This window comes from Hypanus sabinus, chromosome 17 (assembly GCF_030144855.1).
Source record: "Hypanus sabinus isolate sHypSab1 chromosome 17, sHypSab1.hap1, whole genome shotgun sequence".
NCBI classification, from domain to species: domain Eukaryota; kingdom Metazoa; phylum Chordata; class Chondrichthyes; order Myliobatiformes; family Dasyatidae; genus Hypanus; species Hypanus sabinus.
The window spans coordinates 85,505,997-85,529,649 of NC_082722.1; the positions used below are offsets into that span (position 1 = coordinate 85,505,997).

The window sequence follows — 23,653 nt, forward strand, 5'->3', positions numbered from 1 at the left end:
TGTGTTGTGAAATTTGTTAACTTAGCAGCAGCAGTTCAATGCAATACATAATCTAGCAGAGAGAGAAAAAACAATAAATAAAACAATAATAAACAAGTAAATCAATTATGTATATTGAATAGATTATTAAAAATGTGCACAAACAGAAATACTGTAAATTTTAAAAAGTGAGGTAGTGTCCAAAGCTTCAAAGTCCATTTAGGAATCGGATGGCAGGGCGGAAGAAGCTGTTCCTGAATCACTGAGTGTGTGCCTTCAGGCTTCTGTATCGCCTACTTGATGGTATCAGTGAGAAAATGGCATGCCCTGGGTGCTGGAGGTTTTTAATATCGGATGCTGCCTTTCTGAGACACTGCTCCCTAAAGATTACCTGGGTACTTTGTAGGCTAGTGTCCAAGATAGAGCTGACAAGATCTACAACCTTCTGCAGCTTCTTTCGATCCTGTGCAGTAGCCCTTCCATATCAGACAGTGATTCAGCCTGTTAGAATGCTCTCCACAGTACAACTATAGAAGTTTTTGAGTGTATTTGTGGACATGCCAAATCTCTTCAAACTCCTAATTAAGTATAGCCGCTGTCTTGCCTTCTTTAAGACAACATCAAAATGTTGGGTCCAGGTTAGATCCTCAGAGATCTTGACACCAAAAACTTGAAACTACTCACCCTCTTCTCCACTTCTGATCCCTCTATGAGGGTATGTGCTCCTTCGCTTACCCTTCCTGAAGTCCACAATCAGTTCTTTCGTCATACTGATGTTGAGTGCCAGGTTATGCTGCAGCACCATTCTACTAGTTGACGTATCTCACTCCTGTATGCCCTCTCATCACCACCTGAGATTCTACCAACAATGGTTGTATCATCAACAAATTTGTAGATGGTATTTGAGCTATACCTAGCCACACAGATTGTAGTCTTCTGGTTAGGAAGTCGAGTACATATAACATAAAAAGAATCAGACTCATCACTGGCAGCCAGTCAAAACAGAGAGGAGCCACTCTTTACCTCCTGCTAATCAGCCACTGCTTTATCTGTGCCAGAATCTGTCCTTTAATACCATGCATCTTGTTAAGCAGCCTCACATGTGGCACCTTGTCAAAGGCCTTCAGAGAATCCAAGTACACAACAATTGAATTTCCTTTGTCTAGCAAACATGAGGAAATCTGCAGATCTGGAAATTCAAGCAACACACACAAAATGCTGGTGGAACGCAGCAGGCCAGGCAGCATCTATAGAGAGAAGCACTGTCGATGTTTTAACCATATAACAATCACAGCACGGAAACAGGCCATCTCGGCCCTCCTAGTCCGTGCCGAACTCTTAATCTCACCCACTTACCTGCACTCAGCCCATAACCCTCCACTCCTTTCCTGTCCATATACATATCCAATTTTACCTTAAATGACACAACTGAACTGGCCTCTACTACTTCTACAGGAAGCTCATTCCACACAGCTATCACTCTCTGAGTAAAGAAATACCCCCTCATGTTTCCCTTAAACTTCTGCCCCCTAACTCTCAAATCATGTCCTCTCGTTTGAAACTCCCCTACTCTCAATGGAAACAGCCTATTCAATTCAACTCTATCTATCCCTCTCAAAATTTTAAATACCTCGATCAAATCCCCCCTCAACCTTCTACACTCCAATGAATAGAGACCTAACGTTCAACCTTTCTCTGTAACTTAAGTGCTGAAACCCAGGTAACATCCTAGTAAATCGTCTCTGCACTCTCTCTAATTTATTGATGTCTTTCCTATAATTTGGTGACCAGAACTGTACACAATATTCCAAATTTGGCCTTACCAATGCCTTGTACAGTTTTAACATTACATCCCAACTTCTGTACTCAATGCTCTGATTTATAAAGGCCAGCATTCCAAAAGCTTTCTTCACCACCCTTTCTACATGAGACCTCACCTTCAGGGAACTATGCACTGTTATTCCTAAATCTCTCTGTTCCTCTGCACTCCTCAATGCCCTACCATTTACCCTGTATGTTCTATTTGGATTATTCCTGCCAAAATGTAGAACCTCACACTTCTCAGCATTAAACTCCATCTGCCAACATTCTGCCCATTCTTCTAACCGGCATAAATCTCCCTGCAAGCTTTGAAAATCCACCTCATTATCCACAACACCTCCTACCTTAGTATCATCGGCATACTTACTAATCCAATTTACCACCCCATCATCCAGATCATTTATGTATATTACAAACAACATTGGGCCCAAAACAGATCCCTGAGGCACCCCGCTAGTCACCAGCCTCCATCCCGATAAACAATTATCCACCACGACTCTCTGGCATCTCCCATCTAGCCACTGTTGAATCCATTTTATTACTCCAGCATTAATACCTAACGACTGAACCTTCTTAACTAACCTTCCATGTGGAACTTTGTCAAAGGCCTTGCTGAAGTCCATATAGACTGCCATACCCTTGTCAACATTCCTCGTAACTTCTTCAAAAAATTCAATAAGGTTTGTCAAACATGACCTTCCACGCACAAATCCATGCTGGCTACTCCTAATCAGATCCTGTCTATCCAGATAATTATTAATACTATCTCTAAGAATACTTTCCATTAATTTACCCACCACTGATGTCAAACTGACAGGTCTATAATTGCCAGGCTTACTTCTAGAACCCTTTTTAAACAATGGAACCACATGAGCAATACGCCAATCCTCCGGCACAATCTCCGTTTCTAATGACATCTTAAAGACCTCTTTAAGGGCTCTTTGGGCTGAGACCCTTCGTCAGGACCTTTGTTTATCCTGCTTGTTATTTCTGAAAGGAGTTCCAACAGATTCTTCCTTGAGGAAACCATGCTGACTACGGCCTATTAATGCAGATTAGCTTTTGAAAAAAAGTGTTGGAAGGGTTAGTCAGGACTCCGCGTCCCGTTTCTGCAGTGCCGACCCCGACCAGGGCGGCGCTGTAGTTTACTGGTGGCGCCTACCTAATAGGTCCTCTCGTGTATCAGCTCACATGCCTGGCAACTCTTCGACTTTAATTACGTCACGGTGTTGCTCCGCTCGCCGCCATTTTGTCGGCTCGGTCTGGGAGTGGCCACCGGGCGAGGCCGAGGCTTGGGGCCCAGCGCGGGTGAAGAGCCGAGACCGAGGCCGAAGCTCTGGGCCCAGCGCTGGTGAGCACCGGGCGAGGTCGAGTGGCAGCATTAGCGGGCGTGAGCCCGGCCGAGAGCGGCACTCAGGGGCTGAGCGCCCGGAGATGTGAGATGTCAGCGCCCAACACCCTCCAGGTAACGTGAGGGGCTGGATGGAGGGCGAGAAGCGCGCTCCCGTGAATAACTGTCTGTGACCACCTCCCACTTCTACCTACATACTCCTCACTCCACCCTACACACCCCTCAGCCCACCGTACGCCTCCCCATTCCACCCTACACACCTCACCCTAATCCACCCTACACACCCCTCAGCCCACCGTACGCATCCCCCATTCCACCCTACACCCCTCACCCTAATCCACCCTACACACTCCTCAGCCCACCGTACGCCTCCCCCATTCCACCCTACACACCTCAGCCTAATCCACCCTACACACCCCTCAGCCCACCGTACGCATCCCCCATTCCACCCTACACCCCTCACCCTAATCCACCCTACACACTCCTCAGCCCACCGTACGCCTCCCCCATTCCACCCTACACACCTCAGCCTAATCCACCCTACACACTCCTCAGCCCACCGTACGCCTCCCCCATTCCACCCTACACACCTCAGCCTAATCCACCCTACACACCCCTCAGCCCACCGTACGCATCCCCCATTCCACCCTACACACCCCTCAGCCCACCGTACGCATCCCCCATTCCACCATACACCCCTCACCCTAATCCACCCTACACACCCCTCAGCCCACCGTACGCATCCCCCATTCCACCCTACACACCTCAGCCTAATCCACCCTACACACCCCTCAGCCCACCGTACGCATCCCCCATTCCACCCTACACACCCCGCAGCCCACCGTACACATCCCCCATTCCACCCTACACACCCCTCAGCCCACCGTACTCATCCCCCATTCCACCCTACACACCCCTCACCCTAATCCACCCTACACACCCCTCAGCCCACCGTACGCATCCCCCATTCCACCCTACACACCCCTCAGCCCACCGTACGCATCCCCCATTCCACCCTACACACCCCTCAGCCCACCGTACGCATCCCCATTCCACCCTACACACCCCTCAGCCCACCGTACACATCCCCCATTCCACCCTACACACCCCTCAGCCCACCGTACGCATCCCCCATTCCACCCTACACCCCTCAGCCTAATCCACCCTACACACCCCTCAGCCCACCGTACGCATCCCCCATTCCACCCTACACACCCCTCAGCCCACCGTACACATCCCCCATTCCACCCTACACACCCCTCAGCCCACCGTACGCATCCCCCATTCCACCCTACACACCCCTCACCCTAATCCACCCTACACACCCCTCAACCCACCGTACGCATCCCCCATTCCACCCTACACACCCCTCACCCTAATCCACCCTACACACCCCTCAGCCCACCGTACGCATCCCCCATTCCACCCTACACACCCCTCAGCCCACCGTACGCATCCCCATTCCACCCTACACACCCCTCAGCCCACCGTACGCATCCCCATTCCACCCTACACACCCCTCAGCCCACCGTACACATCCCCCATTCCACCATACACCCCTCACCCTAATCCACCCTACACACCCCTCAGCCCACCGTACGCATCCCCCATTCCACCCTACACACCCCTCAGCCTAATCCACCCTACACACCCCTCAGCCCACCGTACGCATCCCCCATTCCACCCTACACACCCCGCAGCCCACCGTACGCATCCCCCATTCCACCCTACACACCCCTCAGCCTAATCCACCCTACACACCCCTCAGCCCACCGTACGCATCCCCCATTCCACCCTACACACCCCGCAGCCCACCGTACGCATCCCCCATTCCACCCTACACACCCCGCAGCCCACCGTACGCATCCCCCATTCCACCCTACACACCCCTCAGCCTAATCCACCCTACACACCCCTCAGCCCACCGTACGCATCCCCCATTCCACCCTACACACCCCTCAGTCCACCGTACGCATCCCCCATTCCACCCTTCACCCCTCAGCCTAATCCACCCTACACACCCCTCAGCCCACCGTACGCATCCCCCATTCCACCCTACACACCCCTCAGCCTAATCCACCCTACACACCCCTCAGCCCACCGTACGCATCCCCCATTCCACCCTACACACCCCGCAGCCCACCGTACGCATCCCCCATTCCACCCTACACACCCCGCAGCCCACCGTACGCATCCCCCATTCCACCCTACACACCCCTCAGCCTAATCCACCCTACACACCCCTCAGCCCACCGTACGCATCCCCATTCCACCCTACACACCCCTCAGCCCACCGTACGCATCCCCATTCCACCCTACACACCCCTCAGCCCACCGTACACATCCCCCATTCCACCCTACACACCCCTCAGCCCACCGTACGCATCCCCATTCCACCCTACACACCCCTCAGCCCACCGTACACATCCCCCATTCCACCCTACACACCCCTCAGCCCACCGTACGCATCCCCCATTCCACCCTACACCCCTCAGCCTAATCCACCCTACACACCCCTCAGCCCACCGTACGCATCCCCCATTCCACCCTACACACCCCTCAGCCCACCGTACACATCCCCCATTCCACCCTACACACCCCTCAGCCCACCGTACGCATCCCCCATTCCACCCTACACACCCCTCACCCTAATCCACCCTACACACCCCTCAACCCACCGTACGCATCCCCCATTCCACCCTACACACCCCTCACCCTAATCCACCCTACACACCCCTCAGCCCACCGTACGCATCCCCCATTCCACCCTACACACCCCTCAGCCCACCGTACGCATCCCCCATTCCACCCTACACACCCCTCAGCCCACCGTACGCATCCCCATTCCACCCTACACACCCCTCAGCCCACCGTACACATCCCCCATTCCACCATACACCCCTCACCCTAATCCACCCTACACACCCCTCAGCCCACCGTACGCATCCCCCATTCCACCCTACACACCCCGCAGCCCACCGTACACATCCCCCATTCCACCATACACCCCTCACCCTAATCCACCCTACACACCCCTCAGCCCACCGTACGCATCCCCCATTCCACCCTACACACCCCGCAGCCCACCGTACGCATCCCCCATTCCACCCTACACACCCCTCAGCCTAATCCACCCTACACACCCCTCAGCCCACCGTACGCATCCCCCATTCCACCCTACACACCCCTCAGTCCACCGTACGCATCCCCCATTCCACCCTACACACCCCTCAGCCTAATCCACCCTACACACCCCTCAGCCCACCGTACGCATCCCCCATTCCACCCTACACACCCCGCAGCCCACCGTACGCATCCCCCATTCCACCCTACACACCCCGCAGCCCACCGTACGCATCCCCCATTCCACCCTACACACCCCTCAGCCTAATCCACCCTACACACCCCTCAGCCCACCGTACGCATCCCCCATTCCACCCTACACACCCCTCAGTCCACCGTACGCATCCCCCATTCCACCCTTCACCCCTCAGCCTAATCCACCCTACACACCCCTCAGCCCACCGTACGCATCCCCCATTCCACCCTACACACCCCTCAGCCCACCGTACGCATCCCCCATTCCACCCTACACACCCCTCAGCCCACCATACGCATCCCCCATTCCACCACACACCCTTCAGCCCACCATACGCATCCCCCATTCCACCATACACCCCTCACCCTAATCCACCCTACACACTCCTTCACACTCCTTTCTCCTTCAAAGAAAAGGGTTTCACTTCCTGAGCCATCAACACTGCCCTTACCCCATCCTTCCACTAGCTCGCTAGGGTTAGGGTTCCTCTTGTCCTCACCTACCATCCCATCAGCTTCTGTGTTCAGCACGTAATTCTCCATAACTTCAGCTATCTTCAACAGGATCCCACCACCAAGCACATCCTTCTCTCTTCTCACTTTCTGCTTTCCGCAGGGATTGGATCGTTCTCCATGTGACTCTCTTGTCCATTCATCCCTCCCCAGTGACCTCCTTTTTGGCACTTATCCTTGCAAGCAGAACAAGTGTTACGCCTGCCCCTACACCTCTTTTCTCACTACCATTCTGGGCCACAACCAGTTCTTCCAGGTGAGGTGTCACTTCATCTGTGAGTCCGTTGGGGGTCACATGCGTACTGTATCCTCTGCTCCCAATGTGACCTCCTGTATATTGGTGATACCCGATGTGGATTGGGGGAACACTTCGTTGAGCACCTTTGCTCTGTCAGCCACAAAAAGCAGGATTTTCCAGTGGCCAACTATTTGAATTCTACTTCCCATTCCCTTTGCGACATGTCAGTCAGTGACATCCTCTACTGCCATGAGGAGGTCATACTAAGATTGGAGGAGCAACACCTTGTATTCCAGGTCTTGGTAGCCTCCAACCTGATGGTATGAACATTGATTTCTCGAAATTCTGGTAATTGTCCCTGCCCCTTCACCATTCCATTTCCCACTCTCACTTTATCTCCTTGTCTGTTTAATTGTTGCTTTGGATTTCCAGCATATGCAGATTTTCTTGTGTTTGGGATCTGACCTGTTCCATGATATTGGAGAATAATTGCCCTGCTCTTGGATTAAATGACTCTTGGCATCTCAAATATCTGAACTGTATTATTTCCCTGTGATGCGACTTGCAACAATCCTTGGTCTTGCAAATCTGGGGTCCCACTGTTTCTCAAAACTAACACAGATGCTAACATTTGTGGAATATTTCCAGTGTCCTATTATCCTAGAGCATCATTCACTCTACATACCATTTCACCAACTCATTAATATCACCCTTAAATTAAAGTCTGTCTTTGACACTATCAGCATTTCCACCAATGTTTGTGCTCTAAATGAACTAATTATTTATTTTTAATTCAGTTTAACCTTTCTACCAGAGCTATGTTCTTAAAGTTCCTTATTCAGTTGGACACCAGAAGGTTTCCTTTTCTGTCTATAAAGACATTGGTTCAGCTTCTCTGCTGTCCTTATTTCCACAGTATAATTTCTCAGTGTGTAAAGATCCTTCAATTTATGGAAATGGATAAACAGATGTACTTGAGGTCCAAGTTCATAGTTTTCTGTCAGTAATGGGATAGGTAAATTATGTCATGAAGAAGGCATATTAGCATGCTTGATCATAGTGTGGAAACTTTGGTTTGGTGACTTAAGGGTGAAAGGTGAGAAGTTTAAGGAGAACATGAGGGGAAACTTCTTTACCCAGAGGGTTGTGAGAGTGTGGAATAGGCTGCCCACACAAGTGGTTCGTTCAAGCTCAATTTCAACATTTAAGAGAAGTTTGGATAGGTATGTGGGTAGTAGGGATATGGAGGGCTATAGTCCTGGTGCAGGATGATGGGAGTAGGCAGTTTAAATGTTTTGGCATGGACTAGATTGGCCAAAGGACCAGTTTCTGTGCTGTACTTCTCTATGGCTCACTGGTTATGCTGCACTCGGAGCACTATGTGTTTGTCAATTCTGATTGCCACACTATAGGAAGGGTGTGATTACGCTAGAGAGAGTGCATATTAGGAGATTCACTGGGATATCTCCTGAACTGGAGAACTTCAGGTATAGACTGGGCTTGATTCTTTTTCTGAATTGAAGGAGGCATTGAAAGGGTAGATAAACACAATCTGTATCCCATGGATGGGAGATCAAAACTAAGAGGGCAATTGTTTTACAGTGAAAGGTAAGGGTTTTAAATGGGTATCTGGGGGTAAGTTTTTTTTAACACAGTCATTGATATCTGGAACCCATTGCCTGTGGATACAATCACAGTCCTGATGAAGGGTCTCGGCCCGAAACGTCGACTGCTTCTTCCTATAGATGCTGCCTGGCCTGCTGCGTTCCACCATCATTTTGTGTGTGTTTCTTGAATTTCCAGCATCTGCAGATCTCCTCGTGTTTGTGTACGATCATGTTTTTGAGGCCCCTGGACACTTATATGCAAGGCATAGTTGGTAAGATGAGGGCCAATGCGATTAGTTTACCTGATCAAAAGGATAGGTGTTAAGACGCACATTATGGCCCCTTTTTGTGCTGATGATCATATAACCATATAAAAATTACAGCGCGGAAACAGTGCTGTGGTGCATTCAAGCTCGACTTCAACATGCAAGAGATGTTTGGATAGATAACTGGATCGAAGGGGTACAGAGTGCTATAACCTGGTGCAGGTAACCATATAACAATTACAGTACAGAAACAGACCATCTTGGCCCCTCTAGTCCATGCCAAATGCTTACTCTCACCTAATCCCACTGACCTGCACTCAGCCCATAACACTCCATTCCTTTCCTGTCCATATACCCATCCAGTTTTACTTTAAATGACAATACCGAACCTGCCTCTACCACTTCTATTGGAAGCTCATTCCACACAGCTACCCACTCTGTGAGTAAAGAAGTTCCCCCTCGTGTTACCCTTAAACTTTTGCACCCTGACTCTCAACTAGTGTCCTCTTGTTTGAGTCTCCCCTACTCTCAATGGAAAAAGTCAACTTTATCGTCAACTCTATCTATCCCCCTCATAATTTTAAATACCTCTATCAAGTCCCCCCTCAACCAACTATGCTCCAAAGAATAAAGACCTAATTTCTTCAACCTTTCCCTGTAACTTAGGTGCTGAAACCCAGGTAACATTCTAGTAAATCTTCTCTGTACTCTCTCTGTTTTGTTGATATCTTTCCTATAATTTGATGACCAGAACTGTACACAATACTCCAAATCTGGCCTTACCAATGCCTTGTACAATTTTAACATTACATCCCAAGTCCTATACTCAATGCTCTGATTTATAAAGGCCAGCATATCAAAAGCTTTCTTCACCACCCTATCCACATGAGATTCCACCTTCAGGGAGCTATGCACCATTATTCCTAGGTCACTGTGTTCTACTGCATTCATCAATGCCCTACCATTTACCATCTATGTCCTGTTTGGATTATTCCTACCAAAATGTAGCACCTCACATTTTCCAGCGGTAAACTCCATCTGCCATCGTTCAGCCCACTCTTCTAACTTGCCGAAATCCCTCTGCAAGCTTTGAAAAGCTACTTCATTATTCACAATGCTACCTATTTAAGTATCATCTGCATACTTACTAATCTAATTTACCACCTTATCATCCAGATCATTAATGTATATGACAAACAACATTGGACCCAGTACAGATCCCTGAGGCACACCACTAGTCACCGGCCTCCATCCCAATAAACAATTATCCACCACTACTCTCTGGCATCTCCCATCTAGCCACTGTTGAATCCATTTTACTACTTCAATTTTAATACCTAACAATTGAACCTTCCGAACTAACCTTCCATGCGAAAGCTTGTCAAAGGCCTTACTGAAGTCCATATAGACAACATCCACTCCTTTAGCCTCGTCAACTTTCCTAGTAACCTCTTCAAAAAATTCAATAAGATTATTGTCAAATATGACCTTCCACATACAAATCCATGTTGACTGTTCCTAATCAGACCCTGTCTATCCAGATAATTATATATACCATCTCTAAGAATACTTTCCATTAATTCACCCACCACTGACGTCAAACTGACAGGCCTATAATTGCTAGGTTTACTCTTAGAACCCTTTTTAAACAATGGAACCACATGAGCAATACGTCAATCCTCTGGTACCATCCCCGTTTCTAATAACATTTGAAATATTTCCTTCAGAGCCCCTGCTATTTCTACACTAACTTCCCTCAGGGTCCTAGGGAATATTCTGTCAGGACCCAGAGATTTAAACCACTTTTATATTCCTAAAAAAGCCAGTACTTCCTCCTCTTTAATCGTCAAAGTTTCCATAACTTCCCTACTTGTTTCCTTTACCTTACACAATTCAATATCCTTCTTAGTAAATACTGAAGAAAAGAAATTGTTCAAAATCTCCCCCATCTCTTTCGGCTCCACACATAGCTGTCCACTCTGATTCTCTAAGGGACCAATTTTATCCCTCGCTATCCTTTTGCTATTAATATAATTGTAGAAACCCTTTGGATTTATTTTCACCTTACTTGCCAAAGCAACCTCGTATCTTCTTTCAGCTTTTCTAATTTCTTTTTTAAGATTCTTACATTCTTTATATTCCTTGAGCACCTCATTTACTACATGCTGCCTGTATTTATTGTAGATATCTCTCTTTTTCCGAACCAAGTTTCCAATATCCCTTGAAAACCATGGCTCTCTCAAACTTTTAACCTTTCCTTTCAACCTAACAGGAACATAAAGATTCTGTACCCTCCAAATTTCACCTTTAAATGACCGTCATTTCTCTATTACATCATTCCCATAAAACAAATTGTCCCAGTCCACTCCTTCTAAATCCTTTCACATCTCCTCAAAGTTAGCCTTTCTCCAATCAAAAATCTCCCTGGGTCCAGTCCTATCCTTCTCCATAATTATATTGAAACTAATGGTATTGTGATCACTGGACCCGAAGTGCTCCCCAACACATACCTCTGTCACCTGACCTATTTCATTCCCTAACAGAAGATCCAACACTGCCCCTTCTCTAGTCGGTACCTCTATGTATTGCTGCAAAAAACTATACTGCACACATTTTACAAACTCCAAACCATCCATCCCTTTTACAGTATGGGCTTCCCAGTCTATGTGTGGAAAATTTAAATCTCCCACAATTACAACCCTGTGCTTACTGCAAGTATCTGCTATCTCCTTGCAAATTTGCTCTTCCAATTCTCGTTCCCCATTAGGTGGTCTATAGTGCACTCCTATAAGTGTTACTACACCTTTCCCATTCCTCAATTCCACCCAAATAGTCTCCCTAGACGAGCCCTTTAATCTATCCTGCCAGAGCACCACTGTAATATTTTCTCTGACAAGCAACGTAACACCTCCCCCTCTTGTCCCTCTGATTCTATCACACCTGAAGCACGAAATCCAGGAATATTTAGTTGCCAATCACGCTCCTCCTGCAATCATGTTTCCCTAATAGCTACAACATCATATTTCCAGGTATCAATCCATGCTCTAAGCTCATCCATCTTTCTTACAGTATTAAAATAAATGCATTTAAGAAATTCTCCACTTCTTACTCTGTTTATCCCTAACAGTACAAAGAACTTTACTGTCTTATTTCTATTCCTTCTCCCATACATCTGTTCCTACACTCTGGTTCCCCTCCCCCCTCGTATCTGGTTTAAATCCACTGGAGCCTCTCCAGCAAACCTACCTGCAAGAATATTTGTCCCCCTCTAGTTCAGAAGTAAACCATCCTGCTGGAACAGGTCCCACCTTCCCTGGAAAACTGTCCAATTATTTATAAATCTGAAGCCCTCCCTCCTTCACCATGTCTTCAGCCACATGTTGATCTGCACCATCTTACTATTTCTAAACCCATCTGCACGTGGCAGTGGTAGCAATCCTGAGATTGCTATCCTGGAGGTCCTGTCCTTTAACTTGGCACCTAGCTCCCTAAACTCACCTTTCAGGATCTCCTCACTCTTCCTACCCATGTCATTGGTCCCAACTCACCCTCCCCCTTGAGAATATTGAGAACTTGATCCGAGATATTGCGGACCCTGGTGCCAGGGAGGCAACCGGGATTGCGATCTCTTCCACAGAACCTCCTATCTATCCCCCTAACTATCAAATCCCCTATCACTACTGCTCTCCTCTTTTCCCTCCTTTCTTTCTGAGCTGAGGGTCCAGTCTCGGTGCCAGAGACGCAACCACTGCAACTCGTCCCTGGTAGGTCGTCCCCACCAAGTATCCAAAACGGTGTACTTAATGTTGATGGGAACAGCCACAGGGGTGCTCTGCTCTTCCTGTCTATTCCCCTTCCCTCTCCTGACAGTCACCCAACTACCTGTCTCCTGACTCCTAGGGGTGACTATCTCCCTGAAACTTGTGTCTATTTCTGCCTCTGCCTCCCAAATGATCCGAAGTTCATCCAGCTCCAGCTCCAGTTCCCTAACACGGTTTGTCAGGAGCTGGATGCACCTTTTGCAGGTGTAGTCTCCAGGGACAGTTGTGCTTGCCCTGACTTCCCATATACTACAAATGGAGCACTCAACTGCCCTAACTGCTGCCTCCATTACCTATTCCTAAGCTAATTAGATTAATTAAAGGAGCTTACCCGGCCTTACCTGGAGTGAAGCTTGTACTCAGCCTCTGCTCACTTTTTAAACTCCCCCGCTGATCTCAGAGGCTGACCTTCACACGCTTGCGCAGTCATGCCCCGTTCAACCTCGCCTCTGCCTGTTCTCGCCGAAGCCTGATTGAGCCAAAGCCGTCCCACTGTGCCTAAGTCCACTCCGATGATGGCCGCTGTATATGGCGGTCTTACTTTTAAACCTTTGGCGTGCTACGTCACGCGCCTGTACAGTCTAGCCTCTTTGCCCCAATCAGTTAAAAAAAACAGCTTCTCTCCGAGCTGCTTTTTCCTCTTACCTCTCTGCCTCTTGCTTCAATTTAGATGACCGTTGAAAACTTCCTCTCCTTTTTAAACCTTTGACACGCTACGTCACGCGCCTGCGCAATCTAACCTCTTTGCCCCGATCAGTTAAAAAAAACAGCTTCTCTCTGAGCTTCTTTTACCTCTTCCCTCTCTGCCTCTTGCTTCAATTTCATGACTTGATAATACTAAATTTCTACTGGCAGTTCGCAAAAACTTGCTGGGCCAGAAATGTATTTGTGAAGAAAGTGCTCACCATCTCAGAGTATGATTGGGTAGTTAGGTCTCCTATTATAACCTCTGTGGTTGTTGCAGAGCTCTGTATGCTTGCTGTTCAGTACTTACTCTTCCCCACAAGCTGATTGCCAAAAGAAGAGTGCCAAGCAGCACACCTTAGTCTGCTCTGCACTCTTTTAAACATTATCTAAAATTATGATTTGAATTGTTTTGTGTGCTCCATTTTGTTAGCTCCTTTCCATAATCTTGTTGAATATTGCCAACCTACCAATAATGTAGGTCTTTGAACTACACTTTGCCATGTGCAAGGACCTCCGTCAAAATGCATAACAGCTTTCTCCGTGCAATCTTACGCATGATGAAGAAAGTTTACAAACTGAAGATCAGACTTAAGAGCTAAAGTCTTGTTCGGAGGTTTCGGTGACGTCATCATTGAGAATTAAGTCACAAGCTCCTCCTGAAAAATGCATATTAAGCCCTGTTAACCTGTCAAATATAATATTTTTTGAAAAATATTTGAACTGAAAAGAGGGGCTATAATGGGGAAAAGGAATGGAAATTTAAAAAAGCGACACTGCGGAGCCTGTGTCCGAGAGGAGTGCAGTGAGCGGCTCTCCGACCCGACCATGTGCGAGTGAGGCGGCCGCCGAGCCTCGTTCAGTCGAAGCAGCAAATATCTTCGAAATCCTGAAAGAAATAATGGAGGTCCAGAAAGAAATAAAGCAACAGCTCCGTGATATTAAGGCAGAGCTCGCCAGCGTTAATCAAAAAATAGTGGTGGCAGAGACTCGAATTGAGAAGGTGGAAGATCGCGTTCAAAACGTGGAACGGATACTGAGTAAGACAATAAAAATATTACATCACCAAGAAGGTAAACTGTTTAACCTGGAGGGGAGATCACGGCGGAAAAATATCAGAATCTACAACGTTCCCGAAGGAGCGGAGAGCCCGTCTATGATAGAGTTTGTCGAAAAGTTACCATGGGACGCGCTGGAACTTCCCTCGGTTATGAAGCTGGAAGTCGAGAGAGCCCACCATGCGTTCGTTCCAAAACCTACCCAGGATAGAAAGCCAAGCTCAATAATAATTAAATTCTTGCAGGACAGCACCAAGGTGCAGATTCTACAAAGGGCCTGGGGTAAGAAGAGGCAACACGAGTGAATCTGCAGATGCTGGAAATAAGTAAAAAACACAAAATGCTGGCAGAACTCAGCAGGCCAGACAGCATCTATGGGAGGAGGTAGTGACGACGTTTCGGGCCAAAACCCTTCATCATCACCCTCCTGATGAAGGGTTTCAGCCTGAAATGTCGTCACTACCTCCTCCCATAGATGCTGTCTGGCCTGCTGAGTTCTGCCAGCATTTTGTGTTTTTTATGATGATAAATTAATATATTTCAACCAAGATTACCCCCCCCCCCCCATGGTCCTGCAGAAACACAAGGAATACTCTGAAGTAAAGCGAGTACTAAAGCAAAACAAGATTAGATTTCAAACTCCGTACCCTGCTAAACTTCGAGTGTTTTATGACAACGGGACGTGGTTGTACCAGATGGTGGAAGAGGCGACTACAGACATGTCTGTTAGCATCACCAAAACGAGGGAAAGCCTGACTGAGGAATTATCCCGCTCCACCTGGGGAATAGTGCGAGAATCGAGAAGGCAGGAGACAGGAGGAGGCCGAGAGAAATATATCAGGAAGAGACTAGGAGTTTCCCAAAGACAGTCCTCACCCCCTTCAGAAGAGCCATAAGGTTTGGCTAACTTTAAAAATGTTAAAAAAATACACGGTGATATACCGATCTCGAGAAATACTTATTATAATGTGGATTTTATATTACTTAGTTGTTATTCTTTATTCTCTCACTTACTACTTTTCCCCCACCAAAATGAGAATATATGTGTATGTAATGCATGTGTGTATGTATGTATGTGCATGTATATATATGTGTGTATATGTGTGTTTATATATATATAACGAGTACACAGGGAAATCTTTTCTGTGTAATGGATTTTTTCACTGACTTTTATGAATACTGCACTGGGGGCCGTCAACTCACAAGTAGGAGGGGTTATCCCCCACAGCTAGACATTTCCTCTAGCTCAACACAGGGTCATCTACTAGAGACCTCAGCCTTGGAATCTCACATTTGTTGCCATTTTTGTTGTTATTTGCATTTCTTGGTTCTTACTTGTTCAGGGAGTAGATCGACTAAGTTTTATTCTAATTTCCGTGGTACATTGACAGATAAATACAGATGGCTAAGGACAAGGTAAAATTCATTTCTTTTAATGTCAATGGGCTATTAAATCCAATCAAACATAAGAGAAATTTATCCAATTTGGAACAATTTGATTCATACTGGGGAAAAATGGTTTAACTACATAATGCCTCATAGGCCTGATTTTATTCTCACAAATCAATGAACCTGTTGTAAAAAAAAGATCACTCCCTATGTGTACATAATTCTTTCCTTTCGCTTGTTTTTCTTTCCACTCTTTTCTATGAGTGTATACTTCAGATAAATACTTTGTGGAGATTTGTGATATATATGATATATATGCACAATGTCTGAAATACATGTTATGGAAGTGTTTGTTTGATGATGAACAATAAAAAAAATTATAAAGATAAAGTCTTGTTCTTGTTGTTTTAGTTGCGATTGTGCTCTCCAACAAGTCCTGGTTCATTGTTAGATTTTGAATCACCGACCACTGTCGTAGAGTGCACGAGTGTGCCCCTCATCCCTCTCTATCCAAGCTGACCACTGACGAGAGGTCAGCGCTTGACCCATAGCTTTCCATGCCTAAGAAACTTCCACATCAATGCTTGGAAATTTGGTTGATCGCCAAGTTTGGCAAAATGTTTGCAAATGTTTTGTCTGAATTGAGAAGCCATCATCAGTGCACAGTTGTTTCCTCAGAATGCCAGCTTGTATACTCCTCCAGGGTCCAAATGAATATTGATTAGATGTTGTGATCTGATTGGCTGGCTCAAAACACTGAATGAGAACAAGAATTTCTTGAAGCATGCTTTTCTACAGAAGGATTCATCAACAAACGCATCAACATAGATCCGGTAAATGAATCCTCATGGAGAAACAACAAGTTTGAAAACCAGTGAATCGCCAGTAATCTCAGGATCTGGACAATGAAGCAAACAATTACTACGATCTTCCCTTGAAGCTAGCCATTTAGAATCTTCTACTGCTAAGCTGTTCACACTGATAAAAGTTCACTGCATTCTACTCTCTGCACCTCATAATGTTATATACTTCAATCATATCCTCTTTTAACTTCCTCAGTTCCATCCTCACAAGTTTCACTTTATAACTGAAATGCTTCACCATCTGCAACATCCTGGTGAATCTCCTCTGCAACTTGTCCAACCCTCTTCCTATAGTGGAACAACCAGTACTCCAGCTGTGGTCACAGAGTGGAAGGAGGTCCTTTGGCCCAACACAACCATGCTGACTGTTTTCCAGTAACCTAATCCCACCTGCTCACATAAACCCCTTCTATCCAAGTACATAATGATGCCTTTGTGGCAAAGTTTGCGGAAGATATGAAGATAGGTGGAGGGGTAGGTAGTGCTGAGGAAGCAATGTGATTGCAACAGGACTTAGACAAATTGGAAGAATGGGCAAAAAGAATTGGCAGATGAAATACAGTGTTGGGAAATATATGGTGATGCATTTTGGTAAAAGGAACAATAGTGTGGACTATTATCTAAATGGGGAGAAGGTTCAAGCATCAGAGGTGCAGAGGATCTTGGGAGTCCTTGTGCAAGACTTCCAAAAGATTAATTTACAGGTTGAAGGCAAATGCAATGTTTGGCATTTATTTCAAGGGGAGTAGAATATAAAAGCAAGCAGATAATGCTGAGCTTTCATAAACATAGAAAACCTACAGCACAATACAGGCCCTTTGGCCCAAAAAGCTGTGCCAAACATGTCTTTAGAAATTACCTAGGGTTACCCATGGCCCTCTATTTTTCTAAGCTCCACGTACCTATCCAGGAGTCTCTTAAATGACCCTCTCGTATCTGCCTCCACTACTGTCGCCGGGAGCCCATTCCACGCACTCACTACTCTCTGTGTTTAAAAAAAAGAATAACACTTACCCCTGACATCTCCTCTGTACCTACTTCCAAACACCTTAAAACTGTGCCCTCTCGTGCTAGCCATTTCAGCCCTGGGAAAAAGCCTCTGACTATCCACTTGATCAATACCTCTCATCATCTTGTACACCTCTATCAGGTCACCTCTCATCCTGCTTCACTCCAAGCCAAGTTCACTCAACCTATTCTCATAAGGCATGCTCCCCAATCCAGACAACATCCTTGTAAATCTCCTCTGCACCCTTTCTGTGGCTTCCACATCCTTCCTCATCCTGGTCATTAATGAGTAGGGGTCCCAGATCAGATTCCTGAGGTACACCACTGGTGACCGACCTCCATGCAGAATATGACCCACCTACAACCACTCTTTGCCTTCTGTGGGCACAGTGCAGTGTCCCCTTGGATCCTATGTCTCCTTACTTTCTTGATAAGTCTTGCATGGGGTACTTATCAAATGCCTTGCTGAAATCCATACTGTTGCTCTACATCTACTGCTCTACCTTCATCAATGTGTTTAGTCACATCCTCAAAAAATTCAATCAGGCTCATAAGGCACGACCTGCCTTTGATAAAGCCATACTGACTATTCCTAATCATATTATGCCTCTCCAAATGTTCATAAATCCTGCCTCTAGGATCTTCTCCATCAACAGGAAATTATAGGCTGGTAAGTTTGTACATCAGTAGTAGGTAACTTATTGGAAGGAGTTCTAAGAGATAGGATCTACAAGTACTTGGATAGACAGGGACTTATTAGAAACAGTCAGCATGGCTTTGTGCGTGGTAGGTCATATTTAACCAATCTATTGGAATTTTTCGAGGAAGTTACCAGGAAAGGATGAAGGGAAGGTAGTGGATGTTGTATACATGAACTTCAGTAAGGCCTTTGACAAGGTCCTGCGTGGGAGGTTAGTTAGGAAGGTTCAGTCACTAGGTATACATGGAGAGGTAGTAAACTGGATTAGACATTGGTTCAATGGAAGAAGCCAGAGAGTGGTAGTGGAGGATTGCTACTCTGAGTGGAGGCCTGTGACTAGTGGTCACACAGGGATCATTGCTGGGTCCATTGTTATTTGTCATCTATATCAGTGATCTGGATGATAATGTGGCAAATTGGATCAGCAAATTTGCTGATGATACAAAGATTGGAGGTGTAGTGGACAGTGAGGAAGGTTTTCAAAGCTTGCAGAGGTACTTGGACCAGTTGGAGGAATGGGCTGAAAAATGGCAGATGGAGTTTAATGTGGACAAGTGTGAGGTATTGCACTTCGGAAGGTCAAACCAAGGTAGAGCAAACAACGTAAATGGTAGGACACTGAGGAGCGCAGTAGAACAGGGATCTGGGAGTACAGATACATAATTCCCTAAAAGTGGCGTCACAAGTAGATAAGGTCAGAAAGAGAGCTTTTGGTACATTGGCCTTTATAAATCAAAGTATTGAGTATAAGCAAACACGAGGAAATCTGCAGATGCTGGAAATTCAAACAACACACACAAAATGCTGGTGGAACACAGCAGGCCAGGCAGCATCAATAAGGAGAAGCACTGTCGACGTTTTGGGAGTATAAGAGTTGGAATGTAATGGTGAGGTTGTATAAGACATTGGTGAGTCTGAATTTGGAGTATTGTGTGCAGTTTTGGTCACCTAATTACAGGAAGGATATTAATAAGGTTGAAAGATTGCAGAGAAGGTTTACAAGGATGTTGCCGGGACTTGAGAAACTGAGTTACAGAGAAAGGTTGAATAGGTTAGGGCTTTATTCCCTGGAGCGTAGGAGAATGAGGGGTGATTTGATAGAGGTGTATAAAATTATGATGGGTATAGATAAAGTGAATGCAAGCAGGCTTTTTCCACTGAGGCCAGGGGAGAAAAAAAACAGAGGTCATGGGTTAAGGGTGAAGGGGAAAAGTTTAAAGGGAGCATTGGAGGGGAGGCTTCTTCATGCAGAGTGTGGTGGGAGTGTGGAATGAGCTGCCAGATAAACTGGTGAATGTGGGCTCACTTTTGACATTTAAGAAAAACTTGGACAGGTATATGGATGAGAGGGATTTGGAGGAATATGGCCCTGGTGCAGGTTAGTGGGACTAGGCAGAAAAATGGTTTGGCATAGCCATGAAGGGCCAAAAGGCCTGTTTCTGTGCTGTAATGTTCTGTAGTTCTATGGTAACCTACTGACCACTGAAGTAAGACTCACTGGTCTATATAAGACACTAGTTAGATGGTACTTGGAGTATTGTTAGCAATTCTGGGCCCCATATCTCTGAAAGGATGTGTTGTCATTGGAGAGAGTCTAGAGGAGGGACACGAGGATGATTCCAGCAATGAAGGGGTTAACCTGTGAGGAGTGTTTGGCAGCTTTGGGCCTGTACACACTGGAAGTTAGAAGACTGCTGGGAAGGGGGGTGGGTGGGTGTCATTGAAATCTACTGAATGTTGAAAGGACTAGATAAGGTGGATGTGGAGAGGATGTTTCCTATGATGGGGGTATCCAGAACTAGAGAGCACAGCCTCAAAATTGAAGAGTGACCTTTTAGAACAGAGGCAAGGAGGAAATTTTTTTTTTTAGTCAGCTAGTTGTGAATGCTCTGCCACAGACTATGGTGGAGGCCAAGTCCGTGGGGATATTTAAGGTGGAAGTTGATAGTTTCCTGATCGGACAGGACATCAAAGAATACACCAAGAAGGAGTATGTGTGTGGTTGAATGGAGTCCAGGATCAACCATGATGGAATGGTGGAGCAGACTCGATGGGCTGAATGGCCTAATTCTGCTCCTATGTGTTATGGTCTTCTCCAGATGGCTTTTAAGCATTTCTGATGTGCTTATCTCAACCATTGTTTCTGGCAGCTCACTGAAAATATGCCCCAGCCTTTGCATGAAAAATCTGCTTATGTCCCTATTTAAATCTCATAACTGTGATCTTAAACCTATACACTTTAGCTTTTAGCATCTCCTCCCTCTGACCAATGTTTTGTGGAGTTAGAAACATAGAAAACCTACGGCACAATACAGGCTTTTCGGCCCACACAGTTGTGCCAAACATGTCCCTACCTTAGAAATTACTAGGCTTACCCATAGCTCTCTATTTTTCCAAGCTCTATGTACCTATCCAAAAATCTCTTAAAAGACTCTATCATATCCGCCTCCACCACCGTTGCTGGCATTTCATTCCACGCACTCATCACTCTCGTAGTAAAAAAACTTATCCCTGACATCTCCTCTGTACCTACTACCCAGCACCTTAAACCTGTGTTCTCTTGTGGCAACCATTTCAACCTGGGAAAAAGCCTCTGACTATCCACACAATCAATGCCTCTCATCTGATACACCTCTATCAGGTCACCTCTCATCCTCTGTCGCTCCAAGGAGAAAAGGCCGAGTTTACTCAACCTATTCTCACAAGGCATGCTCCCCAGTCCAGACAACATCCTTGTAAGTCTCCTCTTTCTATGGCTTCCACATCCTTCCTGTAGTGAGGCAACCAGAACTGAGCACAGTACTCCAAGTGGGGTCTAACCAGGGTCCTATACAGCTGCAACATTACTTCTCAGCTCCTAAATTCAATTCCACGATTGATGAAGGCCAATACGCCATACGCATTCTTAACCACAGAGTCAACCTATGCAGCTGCTTTGAGCGTCCTACTTACAAACCACTGCAGTAAGACTCACTGGTCTATAATTTCCTGGGGTAACTCTACTCACTTACTTGACTAAAGGAACAACATTTACAACCCTCCAATCCTCTGGGACCTCTCCCATCCCCATTGATGATGTAGAGATCATCGCCTGAGGCTCAGCAATCTCCTCCCTTGCCTCCCACAGTAGCCTGGGGTATATCTCATCTGGTCCCAGCGATTTACCCAACTTGATCCTTTCCAAAAGCTCTAATACATCCTCTTTGTTAATATCCGCATTCTCAAGCTTTTCAGTCCACTGCAAGTCATCCCTACAATTGGCAAGATCCTTTTCCGTAGTGAATACAGAAGCAAAGTATTCATTAAGTACCTCTGCTATTTCCTCCGGTTCCATACACACTTTCCCACTGTCACACTTGATTGGTCCTATTCTTTCATGTCTCATCCTCCTGCTCTTCACATACTTGTAGAATGCCTTGGGGTTTTCCTTAATCCTGCCCGCCAAGGCCTTCTCATGGCCCCTTCTGGCTCTTCTAATTTCGTTCTTAAGCTTCTTCCTGTTAGCCTTATAATCTAATAGATCTCTAACATTACCTAGCTCTCTGAACCTTTTGTAAGCTTTTCTTTTCTTCTTGACTAGATTTATTACAGCCTTTGTACACCACGGTTCCTGTACCCTACCATAACTTCCCTGTCGCTTTGGAACGTAACTGTGCAGAACTCTACACAAATATTCCCTGAACATTTGCCACATTTCTTCTGTACTTTTCCCTGAGAACAGCTGTTTCCAACTTAAGCTTCCAAGTTCTTGCCTGATATTCTCATAATTCCCCTTACTCCAATTAAATGCATTTCTAGCTTGTCTGTTCCTATCTCTGTCCAGTGCTATTGTAAAGGAGTAGAATTATGATCACTATCTCCAAAATGCTGTCCCACTGAGAGATCTGACACCTGGCCAGGTTCATTTCCAAATACCAGATCATATACAGCCTCTCCTCTTGTAGGCTTATCTACATATTGTGTCAAGAAACCTTCCTGAACACACTTAACAAACTCCACCCCATCTGAACCCCTTGCTGTAGGGAGATGCCAATTGATATTTGGGAAATTAAAATCTCCCATCATGACAACTGGTGTCAAGTTAGGAAAAGGGGAAGTACAACAAGATCTAGGTGTCCTTGTTCATCAGTCACTGAAAGTAAGCATACAGGTACAGCAGGCAGTGAAGAAATCTAATGGCATGTTGGCCTTCATAACAAGGGGAGTTGAGAATAGGAGCAAAGAGGTCTTTCTGCAGTTGTACAGGGCCCTGGTGAGACCACACCTGGAGTATTATGTTCAGCTTTGGTCTCCAAATTTGAGGAACGGCATTCTTGCTATTGAGGGAGTGCAGCGTAGGTTCACGAGGTTGGTTCCCGGGATGGCGGAACTGTCATATGTTGAAAGATTGGAGCGACTGGGCTTGTATACACTGGAATTTAGAAGGATGAGAGGGGATCTGATTGAAATCTATAAGATTATTAAAGGATTGGACACGCTAGAGACAGGAAACATGTTCCCGATGTTGGGGGAGTCCAGAACTAGAGGCCACAGTTTAAGAATAAGGGGTAGGCCATTTAGAAGGGAGTTCAGGAAAACCTTTTGCACCCAGAGAGTTGTGGATCTCTGGAATGCTCTGCCTCAGAAGGCAGTGGAGGCCTATTCTCAGGATGCATTCAAGACAGAGTTAAATAGAGCTCTTAAAGATAGCGGAGTCAAGGGCTATGGGGAGAAGGCAGGAATGGGGTACTGATTGTGGATGATCAGCCATGATCACATTGAATGGCGGTGCTGGCTAGAAGGGCTGAATGGCCTACTCCTGCACCTATAGTCTATTAACTCTTATTATTACACCTTTCCAGATTTGTTTCCCTATCTGCTCCTCGATATCCGTGTTACTATTGGGCAGCCTATAAAAAACACACAGTAAAGTTATTGACCCCTTCCTGTTCCTAACCTCCACCCACAGAGACTCCGGAGACAATCCCTCCATGGCGTCTACCTTTTCTGCAGCTGTGACACTATCTCTGATCAACAGTGCCACGCTGCCACCTCTTT

At 46.2% G+C, this 23,653-nt stretch overlaps 1 protein-coding gene across 1 annotated transcript in view; it reads left to right on the forward strand.

The window, feature by feature from the left end:
• The first annotated feature begins 3,021 nt into the window (after nt 1-3,021).
• The window catches only part of LOC132407100 (vacuolar protein sorting-associated protein 4A), a 136,678-nt gene continuing 116,046 nt past the window's right edge, over nt 3,022-23,653 (forward strand). Inside the window, exon 1 of the mRNA XM_059993394.1 lies at nt 3,022-3,265. Within this exon, the coding sequence (XP_059849377.1) occupies nt 3,242-3,265 (24 nt within the window). The 5' untranslated portion in view covers nt 3,022-3,241. The remainder of the gene's footprint in view (nt 3,266-23,653) is intronic.